This window comes from Camelus bactrianus, chromosome 13 (assembly GCF_048773025.1).
Source record: "Camelus bactrianus isolate YW-2024 breed Bactrian camel chromosome 13, ASM4877302v1, whole genome shotgun sequence".
In the NCBI taxonomy this organism is placed as follows: Eukaryota; Metazoa; Chordata; class Mammalia; order Artiodactyla; family Camelidae; genus Camelus; species Camelus bactrianus.
In genome coordinates this window covers 39,684,615-39,706,070 of record NC_133551.1, presented here as the reverse complement: position 1 = coordinate 39,706,070, position 21,456 = coordinate 39,684,615, and the positions used below count along the sequence as shown (strand labels likewise).

General features: G+C 35.7%; 1 protein-coding gene across 3 annotated transcripts in view; it reads right to left on the bottom strand.

Moving 5' to 3' along the window:
- USP24 (ubiquitin specific peptidase 24) overlaps positions 1-21,456 on the bottom strand; it is a 120,159-nt gene that overhangs the window by 49,925 nt on the left and 48,778 nt on the right. For all 3 annotated transcript variants that reach the window (XM_074376402.1, XM_074376404.1, XM_074376403.1), the window contains 16 exons: positions 18,912-19,019; positions 18,110-18,259; positions 17,346-17,477; positions 15,925-16,036; positions 14,361-14,437; positions 13,232-13,372; positions 13,000-13,053; positions 11,873-11,988; positions 9,171-9,237; positions 8,930-9,040; positions 8,119-8,217; positions 7,851-8,024; positions 4,975-5,060; positions 4,710-4,803; positions 3,507-3,662; positions 590-687 (listed from right to left, as the gene is read on the bottom strand). In XM_074376402.1, the coding sequence (XP_074232503.1) occupies positions 590-687; positions 3,507-3,662; positions 4,710-4,803; positions 4,975-5,060; positions 7,851-8,024; positions 8,119-8,217; positions 8,930-9,040; positions 9,171-9,237; positions 11,873-11,988; positions 13,000-13,053; positions 13,232-13,372; positions 14,361-14,437; positions 15,925-16,036; positions 17,346-17,477; positions 18,110-18,259; positions 18,912-19,019 (1,775 nt within the window). The remainder of the gene's footprint in view (positions 1-589; positions 688-3,506; positions 3,663-4,709; positions 4,804-4,974; positions 5,061-7,850; positions 8,025-8,118; positions 8,218-8,929; positions 9,041-9,170; positions 9,238-11,872; positions 11,989-12,999; positions 13,054-13,231; positions 13,373-14,360; positions 14,438-15,924; positions 16,037-17,345; positions 17,478-18,109; positions 18,260-18,911; positions 19,020-21,456) is intronic.

Genomic DNA, 21,456 nt, shown 5'->3' with positions numbered 1-21,456 from the left:
TTGTATCTCAATTCCCAGCTCAAATGTCACTTTCTGGGAAGCATTTCCCAATCTTATCCCAAGCAAATCAAACCATTTAACCACTGCTTTCTTCCCTACCCCTTCCCCGCTGATCCCCCACCCAACAAAGCACTTTTTATGACAATCTGTTTCGATACTTATAATAACTATTTGTCATTCTTTGTTAAACCATGAGCCTCTCAAGGCAGGGACAGTATCTATTCTATCTTTGTACCCTCAGCACTAATGCCTTGTACAACATGGATTACTAGGAATCAAATTCACCTTATCTCAAACTGGGAATGAACAGAAACAGTATAGCCTCCTCTCCTCTTGAGAATTTCCCCCACTACCAGAGGGGAAAGAACATGCTTCTGTCAGTTTGCCAAATATTAAGTCAAAAAGTAAATTAAAATATTCCAAAGACTGAAACATCACTCCTTCTTATTAGGACTCGCATAATGCTTCACATAATGCCTTGGCAGGAGAAATTAACTAAAATAATTAGATTCAAAAATAAAATAATAAAAATTTAAAATAATTAGATTCATTTTCTGCAATTCATATAGCATAATACTGAAACTCTAACCTCAGACCTCCTGCTTTGAGGAAGTTCTCACAGAAGGATTTTGCACAGTTTCTTGCCATGTCATCATCAGCTGTTGGCATGAGTTTGGAGCTTAGAACCTTGGGGAAAAATAAGCACAATTAATCATCCCAACATCTCCAGTAGAAGTTACTCCTTTATACTCAGTAAAACAAGCAGACAACCTGAGTCAGAACCTCTTTAAATGCTGCTCTTTTTTACTCCCTGTAGTATGAGGAGGCTGATGTTCCACAATTAAAATGACCACGTTTTCCAAATTTTATTTACTTAGCATGAAAAACCTTTGTTTTTAAGAGAGCTGGTGTGTTAATTCTTTTTATGAAACCAGTAAACGTGAATGCTTCAGGCTCCCAGGCTTAGGTAAGAGCACATAACATATTGTGATATGCTGGTATGTTCTAGGAAGAAGTATATAAAGTTTTATAAAACAGCTTATTTATTATAAATGCTAGATGAACTCCCTGATAACTCCTGTTTACTGAGCACCGATCTCCAAGGTACTAGCCATAAGATGAGGTGCTTAACACGCATCCTCTCTTCCTCTCACTGTGCATGGCATAGGTATTTTACTCTATAGGTAAAGACTGAGACCTGAGAAGTTAAGTGACCTCCCACCCAAGGTCACACAGTCAGAATTTAAACCCAGGTGTGTCTCACTCTAATGTTCATGCCCCTTTTATGACACTGCAATATCTACCTAAAGGGAAGCTTAACTGGAGTAAGTATACCAGTTTTTGGCATAGTAGAAAATCATTTCACACAAATAATAATACTGCAGTACGAGACTACAAATTTAGATCATATTCTAGTTTTGTCACCAACTAGATGAGAGATCTCAGATATGTAATTTTCCCTTTTGTCTGTTTTCTCATCAGGTAAATGAGGACAATAATTATCTTCACCAAAGGATTGTTTGGATTGAGTAAGGTAACATGCTTAAGGTGCTTAGTACAAGCACTGGCACAAAACAAGTGCCCGGTAAACAACTGCTTATTTAGTTATGATTTAAATAAAATTTTAAAAGCTCGTTGCCTCATTTTCCCCAAGGTTTTAAACTAGATATAATTCAACAACCTTTTCTATTAAAAAAAACTGCTTCTATGAGCCTATTAGTTTTAAAAGCTTAGATTTTTAATGTATTATTATTATTTTTTGAAGATGCTTTCTTCCTAAGTTGCCCTTTGGGAAACAGGCTCATCAGCCTCAGATCATGAGCATTACATGGGAGAACGGGAACCCCCTGCAATTCTAATCCTTCTGGACTGTCAACAGCCACATGCACATACTCCCTGTACTTAACGGACAATTTAGTGAAGATGGAAGACTTCTCCAAAGGAATGGGTATTTGGAATATCCACTTTGAAGTTTCATAGTAGGCAAACGTAAGTTAAAGATCAAAATGCAATAACATTACCTTTCAGGTAACAGTATAAAAATAAGTGCCTTGGGAGTGCTGGTTTTCTACATTTTTTGTGTAAAGCAAAAGACAACCTATCAGAGGAATTCCCAGTTAATATGAAGTCCTAAAGTTATACTGCAGATAATTTACTATAGTCCTCTGGCTCTAAGATAATGCAATCTAGGTAGCTGATGACAAGCTAGACCCCTTGTTGGGCCATTCTGTTTCTCTGAGTGCTCTCATATACGGGTGTTAAGATTTATACCATAACTTCTTGAGATAATTGTTTAAAAGCTAATGACAAATCTGGCAGTAATTGCAAGATGTAGATTTGATTAGCTTGAATTAGCCAAAAATTTCTAGGTAATTTTCTGTTTTGGAATAGTGTATGCATTTTTGAATGTCTGTGTGAAATAGGAACATACTTTATTTTTAAAATATTTGCTAAATATTTTCTCCTTGTGAACCCAACAAATGTTTTCACAAGAATGATTATTTTAAGGCAAATATGAAATGTTATCACAGCCTCCATCATAATATGAAATAAAACCTGGAAAAAATGGCCAAGCAGGTACCCTCTTACCAATTATGACCTTTGTTGTGATTCAAAACCTACTGAATATAAATAGTAATTTGATAATTAAGGTTGCTTAGGCACTGATCTGGATTCTTTAATAAATAACTGACTGAATAGAACTTCTCAGGGCAAGACAAAATCACTCAGGGCTTTATTTTCTCCAGAACTTAAGTGGCGTGAGGGTCTGGCCTCTTACCCTCCAAACAGTCCAAGAGCCAGACTCTTTTCTGCCGGCTCACTTTCCACATGGCTTTGTTACTGCTTTGATTCCAAGACTCAGCGTATCAAACCTCCCCTATGTCTTACTCATAAGATCCTGGAACAATTATCTTGGCTTTTCAACTCTGACCCATTAACTACTACAATGACTTGTGGAAAGTACACAATTAGTAAATGTTTACTGAACTAAATCTATTAGCTTAAAGCAACTATTGGGAAGGAAGGTAATTCAAATATCCTTTTGCTCAAATTCTTTCAAAAGCTTAAATAATAATATTAACGTGTTTCCAGACAAAATCCTTATAAAGCTTTATTAATGGCAACAAATTCCAATAGCTTTTAAAAAGTTAGAACGCATTTAATAACAAAGCTAAGGCTTAATAACTGGTATTTTATAGACTTGCAAAACTTCCAGAGGAAGTTAATAACACATTTTAATACATAAACCTTCCTAATTATTAATTTAGATGCTATTTTACAATTATAACAATGTACATAGGTACAAATTGAAAAAAAAGAGCATTTCAAAGGTCAAAACAACAAAACACTTCAATTTATATTGTTTTTTACTTTTTTAAAACTAATTTAACAGACCATCCAATAATAATAGAAACCTATTTACTAATTTCTGATATCTGAAAGCATGAATCTTCAGACCAAAGTGAATCTGTTAAAATGAAATGAAAAGAAATTAGGTTTCTCACTTCTAAGTTGTAGAGCACTCGGAAGGTGGACATTCCTGGAGCGAAAGATCGAAACAGACTTTCTAAAATGGAACTGGCACTTGGCTGATGCTGTTGCTTGGAAGAGAGGGATGGAGATTTTGAAGACTGAGAACTTGTTTCAGACAGCAATGTTTTCTAAGTTTATGAGAATGAAAAAAGGAATATGTGTGTCAAAAGCACAAATTAAAAAGAAACAGGTATCATTACACATTCTAATATTCTTTTTCACTTTAATATAGTCAAATCAATGAAATTTTCTAAAAATTAACCTCAAAGCCACATCACCCTGTAATTATTAACAAAACACTGAACTCCATCACACAAACTGTTAAGTGCTCTACAGTATTCCAATTCTACAGGAATGCTTCTGGGGATGTATTCTAAACAACACTAGAGAGGTCTTTCTAATTTGTTCCCATGTTTTCAAAATTTGTACTACTAAATACTGATAATTAAATGGTAACATTGCAAAGGAGGAGTTTTGAGAATTTTTAAAGTTACTACTAGTAATACATTTTATAATTACATTATTCTCCTTTCCTTAAATTAATCTATAAGCCATATATATGGCTTATGGACTGATCTAAACTATAATCACTGAAATACAAAATTCATAACTTAGTTCTAACAACTTTGTTCTAAATGAATTTACTCTGAGAACATAATTAAACAATACTATAGATAAAACGTATTTTATATATATATATAAAACTATCAAGGAACAAAATTAAAAATTAAAATGAACTTTAAATATCAACTGGAAAAAATAAACGATAATCCATTTATGCAAGCAACTCAAACATACGCACAATCACACTGAGAGAGGCATCACGACAGAAGAAAAACATCTCAGCTGAATCAGTGCTAGATTCTGACCCTAGACAAGACACTGCACTGCTCTGGGCTTCGCTTTCCTAATATAAAACAAGAAGGAGGTGGAAGCAGATGATAATAAAGGCTCTTCCAGTTCTAAAATCTGATGTCAGTATTGACCACAGACACTTAAAAAGCTAACATGAAGTTCTGATTTCCATTTGCAGCAAAGGTATTTTTCTAAAAAAGAAAAACTGTTATGGGAAAGATGGTATCATATGACCTTAATGTGATACTGTATTTTATCTTCAACTGAACCATGATATAAAATTTCCATGCCTGTTAAGTAACTATCCAAGACACCCTTACCTTTCTTCCTAAAGAGTCAAGTTGATCAAGGGCTTCCTGAATGGCTGGATCAGTGGGTATTAAGAGCAGAAGCTTTCGTACTCGTAGAGTTATCCTGAAATTTTTCAAATATAAATTTTTTTCACATAGACCACAATTCCAAGAATGAAGTCATTTACTATGGGATGTGAAGTAATACACATTTTGAGTGAAAATTTATTTGGTTCCCTAACCTTAATAACATTCTCTCTTTCAAGCTTCAAAAAAAAAATATATATATATTTACCTTGGCTCTTCTAGGTTGGCCAGCTGGTAAAGCATGTCAAATACATTACAAACAAGTGCCATCACGACACCAGGGAGGGATTTCTCCTGAGGGGAAAAGCAAAATACAAACACAAATTTACAAAAGAATTTTCTCCTTTTCTGATCAAAGGTACAAACACTAAATTACTAGTCCTTAAATTCTGGTCACTGCAAAGCTTGAGGGACACAGAGTGCTCGTCTGCCTTGAGGAACAACATGCAGGAGCACAGAGTGAGGGGCCACCACCTGGGCTCACTTCTCCTGCCCACCTGCGGGTGGAGGGGCTAAGGCACCAAAAAGCAGAGAGCAGAGGAGGTAAAACAAAGAGCAGGAGGGCACCATGGAAAGCTGATCAGAGCTCGAACAAATGAGGCAGAGTGAGTGAAAGGCAAATTTAAAGTGATATATACATACACGTATACACACGCACTCATACACAACACATAGGTATACATATAATTTGAGAAAAAGTGGTTATCCTGTTTTTTCTAAAAGTGAGAAAAAGAAAAAAGTGGATACAACTGTAGAGAAGGGATTCAGATGTGATTTAAGTACTATGTTCTGGTTATAGGAAATAAAGAAACTAGACATCACTATGGAATGTATTTATATTCAGGAAGGCTTTTAATAAATTCAGGATAAACATGAGATAGTTTAAAAATATTTAATTTGAGGATGTCAAGTACATCGTTTCTATTGTTGATAAACTGTCATAATACTGCTCTGAGTGGGATTTTGTTCTTAAATTCTTGCTACATGTAAGTATAGTTACTTTAAGAAACCCCCAATACTAACATGAACTCTGCAAAGTTTCATGGTACATATAGCAAGGCTATACTCTCTAAGTTAGAGACACAGGCATACAAAGAACTGGAATTAAATGAAAGGACTGTATACAATAACTATGAAAAAGATCCTTCTCCTTCATTTAAAATCCTTTACTTCACATGAGGGCTAGTATTATCTTACTTTCCAGATGGTAAAAGGATAAAGAGCAGGACAGTCCTATCAGTTTTGTATCCCTGGTGCCAAGCTCAGTTCCTGGTATAGAAAAGGCACAAAAAACCTGACTGATTCATAAAGTCATTCAACAAATACTGACTGCCTATTATGCCTGAGGCACTGTTTTAGGTGCTGGAAATATAGCAGTGAGCAAAACAAAGGTCTGCTCTCACGGAGCTTAAATTTTACTGGGGAGAAAGAGAGACATTAAACAAGATAAATAAAATATACAGTATGTTAAACAAAAATAAAGGAGGGAAGGGAAATGAGACTTGCAGGAGTAGGAATGGGTTGAAAATTTAGACAGGATTGACACAGAAGGCTCACCAAGAAGGCAACATTCGAGTAAAAGCTGAAGAAAGTGAGAAAGAACCACCTGGATATCAGAAAAGCGTGTTCTGGACTCAGGGAAGAGCGAGTGCACGGGCCCCACTGTGTCTGAGGACCAGCAGGGAGGCCTGCACAGCTGAAGTGGTGAGAGCGAGGGAGGGTCATGGGGGAAGACCTCAGAGGGGCACCCCAAGTAGGCCCTGTAGGTCCCAGGAAAGACTCTGCCTCTCCCTGGCTCTTACTCTGAGTGAGATGGGAGCCACTGGAGCATCTGAGCTGAGGAGTGGCATAATCTGACTTCTGTTTAAAAAGATCATGGGCTGCTGGGCACCATACAGAGAAGAGACTGAATTGGTATGAGGGTAGAAGCCGTGAGACCAGTAGAGCACTACTAAAACCCTCCAGGTGAGGGATGATGGCTGCCTGGACCGGTGTGGAAGCTGAGGAGGCAGAGAAAAGTAGCTGGATTCTAGATGTGTTTAAAGGCAGAGTCAAGGATTTGATGATGGATACGGGTATGAGAGAAAGAAGGGGCACAAGGACTTTGACGCGAGCAACTGAAAGAATGGAGATGGTGTTCTCTGAGATAGGGCAAGGCTGGGATAAAGAGGTTTAGGGGAGGGGGGAGGTGGTAAGAAAGGGGCTATCAGGAGGCTCAGTTTTAGATGTATGAGGACTGTGTACCTATTACACGTTTAAGAGGAGATGCTGAGTAAGATGTGGGATCCACATATCTGGACTTAAAACTAAAGGTAAACACTGGGGAGTTATCAATACAATATATAAAGCTTTGAAACTGGATGAGATTCCCAAGGGAATGAGCACAGACAGAGGAGAGGGCTCAGAGGTCCTTGAGCCACGGAACTCCTCTGTACAGAGGTCAGGGAGATGAAGAGGAAGCAGCAGAGGAGACCAAAGAGGAAGAGCCAGAGAGGGAGGGAAAGCCAGGTGAGTCCTGAAAGCCAAGTGGAAAGAGCATCTAGAAAGGAAGTGATAACGTGGATCAACTCCACTGAAATGTCAGTAAGATGAGGACTGGGAGGTGGACATGACGGACGACCTTGCAAAGAGCCTGATTCTTTTCAAAGTGGGTCACAAGAGGATGGTAAAGAGAGTTTAGACAACTCTTTCAAGGAACTTTGCTGATTTGGGAAGGAGAGAATGGGGGCAGGAACTGAAGTAGAAGTTGGGGTGAAAAAAGTTCAAGATGGCAGAAATAATACAGTGTTTGAATGCTAATGGGAATGACCTAGTAGAGGAAAATCAATGATCAGCGAGGAGAGATGTAGGAGAGGAACAGCAAGCAGGGGCCAGGCAGAATCGTTTGGTGACTCAGGAGATTCGATGGTTTGGAAGACTGATGAACCTCAGTGCTGATCCCCAGCACTCCTCAGGAACGCAGCTCTGAAGAGGCAAGACTCATCTGACAGAGAAGGACACAATCATGCAAATCCATATGGGCCGAAGGCAAAACTTAATGATTGTGAAGTCCCTGTTTTAAAGTTGGAACATGTCCCTCAATACCTGCTCCATGGCATACGATGAACTAAACACGCCACTGCTGCTGCTGCTGGAGCTGGCTGAGGAATCCGCGGAGCTCCCAGATGGGGTCCCACTGCCAGACGTCTTTACTGTGAGGATCTGTTCATCAGAAAAGCCCAGCTGGTGGAGTAGCTTTTGATCTTTATTCACTGTCAGCTGCAAAAGGTGGTTTATTAACTACTGACAGGGAAAGGAAGAGGAAAATACTGGTACCAGACTAAAGTGTCACAAAACCTTTATCTACACCTACCAGACTGTCATTTGTAAATATCTGTATATTATCCACTGGAGAGCACAACTGCTTGGCTATCTTCCACCGGACACTCCCTATGGTTTCATTACTGTGAGCCTGTAAAATAAAATTAAACACTGTTGTGAGTAATTCGCTTAACTTATTCATTTGAACAACTGTTAGCGAGCATCTCTTGTGTACCAGGCACTGTTCTGAAAGCTGGGAACACAGCAGAGAACCCAAAGACAGAAATTCCTGTCCTTGTGAGGCTTCCCTCCTGCTGTAATTAAACATTCTATTCCATTCCCTCCACATCATGCATGGAATAAAATCTCAAGTCCTTCTTCCACTGCAGTGTCTTCCACTCTTTCCCGCTCTCACTGTGCTTGAGTCACACCAGGCACCTTCCTTGTCAGTGAACAAGCCAAACAAACTCCTACCTCAGTGCCTCTGTACCTGCTGCTCTCTTTGCTAGAAATGTTCTTCCCCAGAAATGGCTTACTGTCACCTTCATTCAAGTCTCTGTTCAAATGTGACCACCCCAGAGACCTTCCTTGTGCATCCTTATCTAAAATATGCCATGTGTACCCATCTTATCCCCTGTATTCCCCTTTCAATCTTTATAACACTCATCATCACCTGATATATATTTACTCATGTGTCTGCTTACACCCTGTCAGCTTCCTTTCATTTCAGGGCTTTATTTTAAATGTGTTTATTACCAAACCGCTTTTAGAATAGTCATTCATGCAGCTCTGTCAATCAACAGTGTTCTTATGGAAATAACAAGACAATATGGAAATGGCTTCAGGGCTTAAGGTAAACCTACCTCTACAGTGAAGGTATCTTTGGTAGACTCATAGGTAACATTAAGAGTTAAAAGATGTCCATGAAATGAAGCACCATGAGGTAGAATAGTTCGTGGAACAGAGTAAAAATCCTTGAAAAAGATACAGTAAGTCAAACAAGTGAGATGCACAGCACACTGTTAAATATCTCAAAAATACACACCTAACTCATTGAAACTAGTTATAGGAGGATAAAGTTGCTTAAGAAAGAGAGAGGTTTACCTCTATAGTGATCACATAGCGTTCTGCCAGAAGCAGCAATCTTTCAATTATTACAAGTTTAGTGGATCTATGAATTAAAAAAAAATTTGTTTTGAACATACTTGGAATGAATTGCTGTGAGCTCAATTTCAGTCTATTTCACCAAAACCACAATCAATTGGCCCTCACTGGTCAAAGACTGAAATTTGCAGACTAAACTTCCCTTCACCCAAGGGGGAGGTGGTTCAAGCAAGTCACAGCTGTTGCACACAGATGGAATAGGGAGAAGCCTGCCCTGCCCACATTTCCTTTCCTCTCCTTTTCTTTCTTCCTCTTTTTAAAAATAGTTGCTCCATAAATAGAGGACCTGGGTCTTCAGGCTTATTTGTCTACCAGTACACTGAGAATGAACAATCAATGAGTTTGACTCTCACAATCTCACAATTGAAATATGCCACTAATTCTGTAAACATACGGAATCTAACAAAGTTTTGAACTGCCTGAAATCTAGAAGACAAATGCAAACCATTAAGTATGCCACAAATAAGTTACTGCTTGTTGTAACTAGCCTAAGAATGAGGCAGAAGGACAAAAAAATTACTCATCTGTTTGAGCGAATATTCTTATTCACAGTTAAAGCATACAATAGAAGAATTTGTTATTCCAAGAGTTTTCAAAAGAAATCTTAAGAATTCAACACACATCAAGAGACATAACCACCTCTGGAACAGAAAACACACAGCAAGGAACTGCAGAATTCTAACAGACTCTAAAAACGAGCCCTGGGGTTTCCCTTGGTCAGACTTAAGGAATCTTACTTATCCTGGAAATACTAAGACGCCAACATTCAGCAGCTTACACGGTCACAGTTCCACACTTTATTAAACACTACATGTGTTAATACTGACAGATGGAAACCCAAGTGCCCTTAATTTAAACACTTACTATCCCAGAGAGTCTAGGTATTTCATACAGGTGTATTTCTAAATCTGGAAAGTTTTCAGATTTCCTAACAATAGGTCTGGTATGCTGATTAGCAGTATTGGAAATTTCACTTTAAAAAAAATTGGTTAAATACATTTAATAGTGTTCTAAATTCTTTCAGTCTACAGGCAGGAGCTAGAATTTGATATTCAGATAGAAAACCTTTAGGAAATATTTAAGTACTATAATAAGTGAACTGTTGTGTGAATTGTTTTAATTATGCCTCAGTGATGAATTAAATCACAGACAGCATTTCAAAACACTGTACAGATGAGAGAATAACTCCTCCCCCATAAGCTGATATCAGACTAAAGTGGTGAAATGAGATTAACTATAGTGTACTGGTCCAAAGGCAACTCTTATGTTACATATTCTTATTAACTCTGTTTAGAGTTTACAATTAATTAGAATATTTAAAAACTATCATGTGGTTTTGTTCTGTAACAGTCAAATATGAAATAATTCAGAATAAAAAGCATTTAGAAATGACAAAAACACACACTTATTTTAAAAAGTAGCAGTTTTGGAAATCCCAATACAGTAGTTCATAAATGTATTTCTAGGCTGGTTTGTTAGACAAATGAATCATTGAGGACCTAGGTCATAGAGATGGACTATATTTTACAAACATGTAGTTAGGAATTCTTAATGAAAGTCTATTTGAAATATACTCCAAGAATGTGGGAATGCAAAAGTCATGTTAGTATTCTTATCATGGGTTGAATCTATCATCACCAGTTTAAAAAGAGGTCCAAGGGTTGGGTTTTATTGGCTTCTTTCATATTAATAAAGTACACAGTACTCAACTCATTTAAAAAAAAAGAATGTGAACAAAGATACTGCCTTGATTCCTTATCTAAAGTAAGTCTTTAAAAAGAAAAGAAATATCCCCCACTGTAAATAAAGATAAGTAAATAAATACATACATAAATAACACGCTATAAAATGATTCTAGGAGCAGAGGAAACTGTATGAGCACCAATCACTAGAGGGCAGCAGAGTGAGGCACAGAGAGGGAGCCGTTCTCTGAGCATCCACCAAGGTTTCCTGAGCATCACTGACTGGGGGCTGCTTATCAGCAATAAAGGCTCACAAATACCCACAAAAGTATTTGAGTTACTTCAATCTAATGTTTCTAAATACTCATCTATTCTCCTTACTATATCAAATAACTATACCAAATACTGAACTCAGATTTCACTGGTAACATCTGAAAACACTCAACAAAGCAATGTGATTAAGAGATGTCAGTTCAAAGTTTCAACACATATTTGAGGATAAAGTTCTTATTAAAATTATTTTGAAAAATCATTTTAAGCAAATAACATTTTAACTATGATTATATCATAATGTACAATGTTAATCATATTCCACTTCATTTTGCTAATACTATTAATGCCCTAGATTTGACTATTCAGGGGAAGAGCTGTAAGATATCTAAGCAAATACTTCAAACTTGAAAAAAATTACTCTTCATACAATGAATATATCATATCTTCATTCCATCAGAAAGAGTAGGTTACTCATGTTATACAGAGTAAAAGTAAAAAGAATCAAATAAAATACATGATGGGAAACATGTAATTTCCCAGGATATGACTGTTTGAAAAGTTATGAAATAAAATAAGGAAGTAAATAATTGAGAGCTCTCCAAAGGGAAAAAAAGATTGCATTTTTTTTTTAAAAGCTGATCTGTGTTTACGCATTGTGTATTTGCTATAACTTCTGTGATCACTCACCTGTACGGAGACTGAACTGATGTGGCTACAGTTGGCATGGCAGTTGCTGTAAGCATTTTTGTTGCTCTGGTCACAGCATGTGTTAGAGTGGGGCCACCAAGTGCTGAACTGGCTGCCTATGGAACAGGAAATCAGCATTCCATATCAGGGTTTCTCAACCTCGGCTCTTCTAACACTCTGGGCTGGAAACATTTTTGTTGTAGAAGACTGCCCTGACTTCTACTCACCCTCTAGTTATGACAACCAAAAAGTTCTCCAGACATTGCCAAATGTCCCCTAGGAAGTAAAATAACCTTCAGTTGAGAACCATTGTTCTACATGTGTTAATTCTTACATGGTAACTCACTTAGGGGTACTTGAATATATTAAATGTTTTTATGATGAAATATTTGGATGGAAGTCGCAACTTGGAAACTCCTGTACAGATTCATCACCAGCACATATTCATCACCAGAAAGTTAAACTTACTGACTTTTGGGGGCAGTAGCACTTTATGCTTTTGGAATATTCTTTATTAGATTAATATTTATCTTTACTAGATACTAAGCTTAAACAAGCACAAAGTAGAAATGAAGATGAATGTTTAATGCTTTAACCATCATGCTGGAAATAAGGCACTGGAAATATATATGAGGTAGTATTACATCACAGGATTCTAATGGACAAAGACAATCTATACCACCTACTACTAGGGTCCTGCTGCGGCCTTTAATAGTGTTTATGACATAAATGAGGTGAAACATGGGGAAGGATGGGGAAAGAAGTAAGTGCTTGTATAAAATTTCTGGACAGAGAAAGAATCTATTAGAAACGTGGAATGTACAGCAGGCCTGTTTTCTGAAGGCAGTTCCTATACCCCAAAAGGGGGTGGGTTGGGGGCAGAACAGGGAAGAGGGATGGTGGAGGGAGAAGAAACAATTTCCCGCAAAGTAACACTTCTATGCTATGGGCATCAAAGCAAATGCCTGTTCCCTGTGTCCGCAATATGGTACTGTTGGCAAATCCTTCCAGTAGGATCCAGCCACAAATATCAACATTATACATGATCTCAAAATATAAAATTAGAAAAAGAAAAAAGACCCAAAGCATTTATTTTAAAAACAGGTTGAATAAAATCTGCTACTCACTTCTAATCTTGTGTAGCAATCAGCAATGAATTTCTTATGTAATGATACAGAATCCTAAAAGTAAGAGGTATATGGAAATTAAAATTAGTCTAGCATTTAGCTGTAATCACTATTAAGGATAAAATGTTAAAATAAAGAAGCCCAACTTTCAGGCATGCTAACTTATCAATTAAAAGTAATTATAATTTCCTGCTTTTGTGTATGTGAGTAACTTCTTTCCTTAAATACCCACCTTCTTTAACCTAGGATTTAGATTAATGTAACTGTAGTTTATGATTAACTGAATAGCTTCATTAGCAATTTCTTCATCAGGTGATTCCATGGCTATTTTCCAAATGAAATCCATTCCTATCAATTCCAGCTTTTCTACATACTGTTCAAAAGAAAAAAAAATTTATATAGCACACCAAGGTCACAAAATGATAGGCAGTTATTTTGTGCTACATTTTAAGTCCACACCTCTTCAATCAAGTTCAATATGAATTAAGGCTGCAAAAACTAAGCTACATATGAGAATATTATTACACTGATGTGAAACTTTAAAACAAAAAAGTATCAACAACAGAAATACTGGGCAACTTCCATGGAACCAGGACATGGAGATTTTTCTCCAAACATCCCTAAACCCAAGCTGGAACTCTACCCAGATGGGCTTACTGAAGCAGAAACAGCACAGGTATAATATGGGCACCATCTCCAGGGGCTTTTCTTCAAACAAAAGAGAGTCAACCTAGAAGTGGTTACTACTCACTGGGGCTCAATCTGGTCTTTTCAAAGCTTAGTTAGAAATGGCAGGATCCAAGGCTTACAAGATCTTGTTAAAAATTCTTACCACCTAGGAAGTCAGGTTGTGAGTGAAACAGACTTGGAAGAAGAGTCATTTTTTTGTCTTTCTTTTAAAGATGCACATGTAAATATAAACACAAGCTATATACATTCTATAGATCCATTTTCCTGCTTCCTTGTCTGTTCTTAAAAAACTTCCCTCTCAATCCTTGCCAGTGCCATCCCAGAATTAAAGATTTTGGTACTTTTTCAGGCAGGTATGAACTGCTGGATCTGAGAGGTTGAAAGCTTAGATGAGGTATCCCTGCTCTGCATTTACCTGGCCACAGGAGCGCTGGGTGCCCTGGGTCAGCAAGAAGCAAAGAGGGACCCGACAAGTCACTAGTGCAGGAAAAGGAGCCTCCTTCCTCCCACTCTAAGAGAAGCTCTGTCATCCGTGCAGAAGACTGCAGTCAAGGAAGGTACTCATTCTTTTAAAAAATCTGTTTTCTCTCAATTATGACATACAGTTTTTGCCGAATATCAAGTTTTACTAGATTATCCACATTATCTAGTTTTGAAAATAACGTCCTTACCAACTGAGCTCCTTGTCTTTTCAATCGATGATCACAGAGATTCACATTTTCAAAAAAAGTCTTAAATAAGTTAAAACCTGAAATTACAGAATGTCGGATAAATTCATGCACTTTAGGTAACACAGATAATCAATGGAAAAACAAAGCATATCAAGAGCTAACTCTTAGGACAAAACACGGGCATAAATTTTCAAGACTGTGGATTAGTCCAACAGTCTCTTAGATATGGTACCAAAAGCACAAGCAACAACAATGACAAAATATATAACTGAACTTCACAAAACTAAAAGCATTTGTGCTTTAAAGGACTATCAAGAAAGTGAAAAGCCAATCCACAGAATAGGACAAAATATTTGTAAATATATCTGATAAGGAATGAGTATGCAGAATATATGCATAATTCTTAAACTCAAAAATAAAAGGGCAAAAAAACCAATTTAACAATGGGTAAAAGATTTTTATAGACATTTCTTCAAAGATGATATATGTGACCAATAAACCCATGAATAGACACTCAACATCCTCAGTCATCAGGGAAATGCAACTCAAAACCACAAGATACCACTTTACAATCACAAGGACGGCTAAAATATAAAAGACAGTTTGTAATAATTATTAGAGAAGATGTGGAGAAATCAGACCCTCATATATGGCTGGTGGGATTATAAAATGGTACAGACACTTTGCAAAACAGACTGGTAGTTCCTCAAATGTTAATTATATGATACAACAACTCCACTCTTAGGTATATAAGAGAAATAAAATCCTCTGTCCACACAAAAACTTGTATATGAATTCCTATGGCAGCATTACTGATAATCAAAAAGTGGTAACAACCCAAATGCCCACCAACTGATGAATGGATAAACAAAATGTGGTGTATCCATACAATGAAATATTAGTCAGCCATAAAATGGAACGAAGTTCTGATACATGCTACAACCTGGCTGAACCCTGAAAACATTATGTCTCAGCATAATAAAAGAAGCCAGGTACAAAAGCGACATATTATATGAGTCCATTTATATGAAAAGTCCAGATTAGAATAACCCGTAAGGGCAGAAAATAGATGAGAGACTGGGGAAGGGCGAGTGGAAACTGCTACATGGTTTCCTTCTGAGGTGAGGAAAGTGTCCCAAGATTAAAAAGTGAAAGTTGAACAACTTTGTGAATATACAAAAAACACTTATTGTATCCTTAAAAAAAATGAATTTTATGGCACGTGAAATACATATCAATAAAAAATTTCAATTAAAAGAAACAATTAAAAAGAAGATTTCCATACTCTGACAAATTTTTACCTTAAGTGAATCCTTTTTGTACTAAGTAATTTCATGAAGACAGTTTTACAATTATCAGGCTGTGTAACTTAAAAATACCATTCATATAAAAAGGAACTTGTCTATGTATATAAACATATGTATATACAGATGTGTCTTTATACGCATAGGGCAAAGACCAGAAGGATATCTCAAACTGTTCAGCTTGAGAAGTGGACTGAGAAGAAAAGTATAAAATTTCTTACTTTAAAGAACTGAAAAAATGATTTTAAGTTTTTTCCTACCATTCATAGTGATTTCATATGACTCCAGTTTAAGAATTTTCTCCTTGAAGAGCTGCTGCTGAACATCACTCTCAAGATCATGCTGCCCCTTTGTAAACCATTCAAAACACATCTGCAGATCAAAGACAAACATTACCCTATAACTGGAATCTGCTTCAGGCAAATACATATTCCAAGCTGGGAAAGTAAAGATAAATAACTTTAAATTTTTCAAAAATTTATATTGCCATAATACTACTCAAAACTGAAATGCTTGTGACTCTAAACCTAAATAAAGCAGTTAGTTACCAGCAATCTTTCCCCTAGATAATGAAAATGTATACTCAAGACTTTTCACTGAATTTTATTTTACACTTCAATTTTTCTACTATCATTTATTAATAAGCCTTACTATGTGTTAGGCACTGTCACATACTTAGTTCTTTTAACAATCCTATGAAGCAACTAACATTGTTCTACAAAATGACATGCGGCAACAGCAATTCACTGTTACAAAATGTCAAAACAGGCATGGTGCTCCTGGTTTAATCCACTTTCAGCCGTGTAACTGTAGTTCTAGAGATCTGTCTAGGCATTCTTTTTTTTTTTTCTTTCCATTTTTTGGTTTTTGTAGGTAGAACTGTTACAATTTGACTGCACGTGTACAATTTATTGCATGTAAATATGTATACACAATATACTTCACATATTTGATTGATTGTCTTTTTTTTTTTTTTTTTTTTTTAAGAATTAGGTTTAATTATTTATCTTTTTAGAGGAGGTACTGCGGGTTGAACCCAGGATCTCGTGCATGCTAAGCACGCATTCTACCACTTGAGCTATATCCTTCCCCCCATCTGCACATATTTTAAAAAATTTACGTGTATGTACTGTTCATTGTTTCTAAGAACGTTTAGAGCTTTAGCTTTTTAAACTTACATGGTTATCAAAGGAATAAAGCCAACCACAAAATAAGAATTAATTAAAAAAAAATACATACACCTGCTATTAACAGCAACATTATTTATAATTTAGGCATTACTTCTTTATAGTGTTTCTTGGGTACAATATTATTACAAGAACTCAAAGTTTTCTGTTGGTTAACTTAAAATTAGTTTCATGGATGGGAAGAAAATTAAAAGATACACCAAGAATTCATTAGCTGTACTCACTTGGCTGAATTTGATTTTATACAGAATGGTATCAAAATTACCAAAGAACTCACACACTTGTTTATATCACAGATATATATTATATAAAATATAATACCTTTTCAATACAGACAGTTCCTAGCCTATTAGTATACATGTATGCTTAGTGAATTGAACAGTGTTTAGAATTGAAGATGTGAGACACATACAAAAATGTGAGACACACACAAAAAGTGAAATACTGTTAAGTCCCACTTCTGTCTTATTTTATCCACAATACCATTTTCTTACCTCTCTATCTAACTCACAAACATCCTGGCCAGTCACAAGACATTCCCAGATTTCCTTGGCACGATTCCAACCCAGATACAGAGTAGCTTCTTGCAAGAAAAATGCCAGAAATTTTAGATGGGCCTCTAAATACTGGAAAAAGAAATAATGCTAATTAGTTAATTCCAGGCATTCATATCTAAAAGCGAACTCAAAAAAAAAAGCTTTAAAATTAAAACAATAGTTCATGCTTTTTCATATAACTTAGGGTATAAAGTAAATGTGAGAAATCTGTTTACAAGTAGTCAGTACAATGTGGCAGAAACTACTTGGCGTCTATTACAAACTCAGTTAAGTTTAGATGCCAACAAAATAAAATTTCAGCAATCTTAGAGTAAAATACCACACACACAACTGGTGAGTTAAGATATTTTTCTGTTTTTTAAAAAACAATCTATTACTAACCAACAGATTTAAAAAACATGTCATTAGCCACAGAATTGACAGTTATTATTTCCGATCAAAGACAAAGAAAAGAGATTTATTTTACCTTATTATATGGAGTTATCTCAGGTGATTTACTGAAAGATTTACCCACAAATATCAATTTTTCTACTTTTATTTTGAAGTGATTATCGTCAAGATACAAAACTGTTCCCCCATGACAAAGATACCTCATGATACCTCTTCAGAGTTACTCCCAACAAATAATAATTTTACAGTTCAAGTGCAAAAAGGCCAAACGAATGCTGTAAATCACAACACAGAAGCACAATGCCAGATACCTCCCGGTAAGTGTATCGGCCATCCACCAGTGTCGATCCAGTTAAGCCTCCAGGTCCAGCCACGGCTGCCGCAAGGCGATGACAAGCTATCAAACTTCCTGTTACCAACTTCACTATTTCAAAGTTTTTCTTCAGGTCTTGAATAATGCTCTTGGCAAAAACAACAAAAAGAAAAATGGTAGGAGAATGTGCAGTTATTTTGTCAGTTTAATACAAACTTCCATTTTAGCATGCAGCTGAGGAAGAGGAAACGTAAAAATTTCTCCACTCACATTTCCTACATAAAGGTAAATAAAATCAATCTGGTATGTACTAGGGAATTACTCCAGAATTAATATACTTATGTGGCAATTTTTTACTTCTAAAAGATAATCTTTTTAAAAAAGAAGTTTTTCAAAAGAACTATTTCACTTCTTGCATACTTTTCCAGATCTCTCTTCCCAAGTCTACTACACTGAGGAAGCTCCTTAAAGCAAACTAATGTTTTTGCAATATAAAGTATGTCTTTGAACCTTTTCAAACAAATCTGTAAAATATCATTCTAACTTTTAAATACTGGCTTATTTCAGTAAATTAAAGAAATAAATAAGTGAGTTAGGGGTATGTCAAAAGAAAAGCTCCATAGAAATGAAAGCAGAATGATCGTTACATTCAAGATTATTGAATAATATAAATGAATTACATTGATAATCATAAAATTACAAAACAGCCCCTGCAGAACTCAGCAATCTTATTGATGTTCTGTTATCATAAAAGGTCACGCAAGTAACTGCATAATGATCAAATACAGCCTTGCTCTTACCTTGTCTTGCTTTTGATAGGTTTGTTTTATGAATGACCGGGTGATTTCATGTAGCTGACGCAAAGCTGGTACCACCCATACAAACTGGGGATTATTAAGCTGAGATGACTAGAGTTAAAAAGAAGACACATTAATTAAATTTAGAAGTAAATGGTAGATTAAACTTATTAGCTACAAAAAATTTCCAAGTCAATTAGGTTTTATTGCTATGCATTCTCTATTTTTGTCTTCATATTGTGTATTTATAGTTTATCACCATGCACTCATAATTCAGTCTTCAACTTCTTATTCTGCATGCAATCCTAAGGTCAAGAACTGCAAACAGGAGTGGATGTGAAGTGACAGTAAATGTACAGGGGTACATCAGCAAAAAAACAGACGACAAGGAATTAGCAACTTCAGAGGATAGATTAAGTAGCATAGGCTGCTAGGATATGTTGATGTAATAAAATAAACTGATGGTAAAAGCTTAACTTGGGTAATACTGAACTGGCTGAGAAGTAAAATGTTATAAAAATACGGTTTTCTATAATTATATGATCAAGATACTGATAGTGGTCTAAATATTGAAGAAAATATTCATGATCTGCTTGTATTCCCTAGTTAAAACAGTTTTATGAGATAATTCTATTTTTATTAATTATTACAGCCACTTTAGACTTATACTTTATATTTTTCAAAACACTTACAAACATGTCATTTCTGAAACTGGTATATGATAATCCAGATCTTCAAAGTACATATCTGTAAAGTATGATGTTCATGCGATACTCTTTAAAAAGAGAACTGCTTTTTAATAAGTAGTATCTTTCGAACTATGAGATTTCATTACAAAATTTGTAAGAATGTCAGATTAAACACTATTAATCATTTGCTCAAGTAACTCTAAAAAACTGAGTAAAAGTTTAAGCCCTTAGCATTTATTTTAAAAACTGTATCTTTTTTTAAAGCCTTCTTGCTTCTTCAAGTCTTTCTGTAAGACGAAGATGCCTATAGGGCAGAAAAATACTTTTGATGTCATTTATAGAAAAATGTCGTACTACTAAGTATGTAAATGTGAGAGCTACTGCCAAAATAATACTGGCTTTCCTAGAGATTAGCCAATCAGTCAGCAAATACCATATTTCCTGGATTCTAAGATATAGGTTTCATAAATTTAAAACATTTCTGAAGTTGTCACTTCTTACAATTATGTTGAAAGAAACTTACCAGCCACTAGGCATAGGAGTAAGTTTAGATATAGTCGTCCTTACCTGAGTATGTGCAAACGTAGCTGTATACAAAGGTATGTGTTCATCTACCCATCATTTCTGTTGCTATGTGGCAGAGTTAGCACCAAACAAGGATGGCTCTTTAACTTAAATTTGGGTCACTGATTTATTTCTTGAACGATATCAAAAAGATTACGCTATGATGTAGCACTGACTAGCCTGTCATATCTATCAGTTCAATTAAAAGCAAAGAAAACTGCCAGTTGTCTCAGATTAAAGCATTTTTCAAAGCCAGGAGAATTTGGTGTGACAGACTCATACCCTGTGAAGGGCTATATCATTAAAAGTCTCTCTGTCCCAAGTTTGCACCTTAATTCAAGAGAAACTGTTTAACTTGTAGTATACATAACTGAAGGAAGAAAAAAGCAGCTTGAGTTTTACAAAAAAAAAAAAAAGATAAGGACACAAAACTCCATGTTTTTCAACATGCCTCAAAATTCTACAATCTTAGAGATTTCAAGTAAGTCCAAAGCACTACACTAGATAATGAAAAGCAGTGTGCCACAGTGAGGCTGCATGTATTGGATTAATCCTGTGATGCACACTGCAATCACTGGCATCTTAGAATCAGAGAAATAAGGTATATATTAAAGGCCAACTACTTGCAAGACTAGCTAGAATATTTCTGCTAAGATATAAAAGCTGCAAAATGACAGAGATTAAAATTCTAAGGCTTAAGTCCAAACTGATACCTTCCAAAAGGATTACAAACATTAGGATATAAATATAAAACCCTTTAGTAAAAAATCAGGTATATTAAAAAGTATCATTATGATCAATTAAGTCAATTACAATTAATTTTTTTAACATTAAAAATTATCCTTTGGAATCTAAAAAGTATTTCTGGAATAGCCTTTCTAAAGTTTAGCAAACAAGACATGTTATTTATTCCATCATATCTAGCACATTATGTTGCTAAGTTACAAGAAAAATTTGAATCACTCTTCTCCATTTACAAAAGGGGCAAAAAACTATGGTAAACAATTAACGTATCTGATGATGTCTGATAACGAAGCTGAAATTTCTTAAGTAGGAGTTAATGGTATATCCAGATTAGACTCTTAGTGTTAGATGAAGCCTTAGAGGTCAACTAGTTTTAGCCTGCAAACCTATGCCTAAACACTCCTTACTCACTTGTGTTAAAAGACTAGTCTCCTAGTATTTCCAGTGATGAGGAACTCAGGAGACAGTGCATTCTGTATCAGACTGTTTTCATAGAGAGTTCACTGATCTATCGTATTGAAACACGCCTTCCCATAACTTCTTAGGAGACA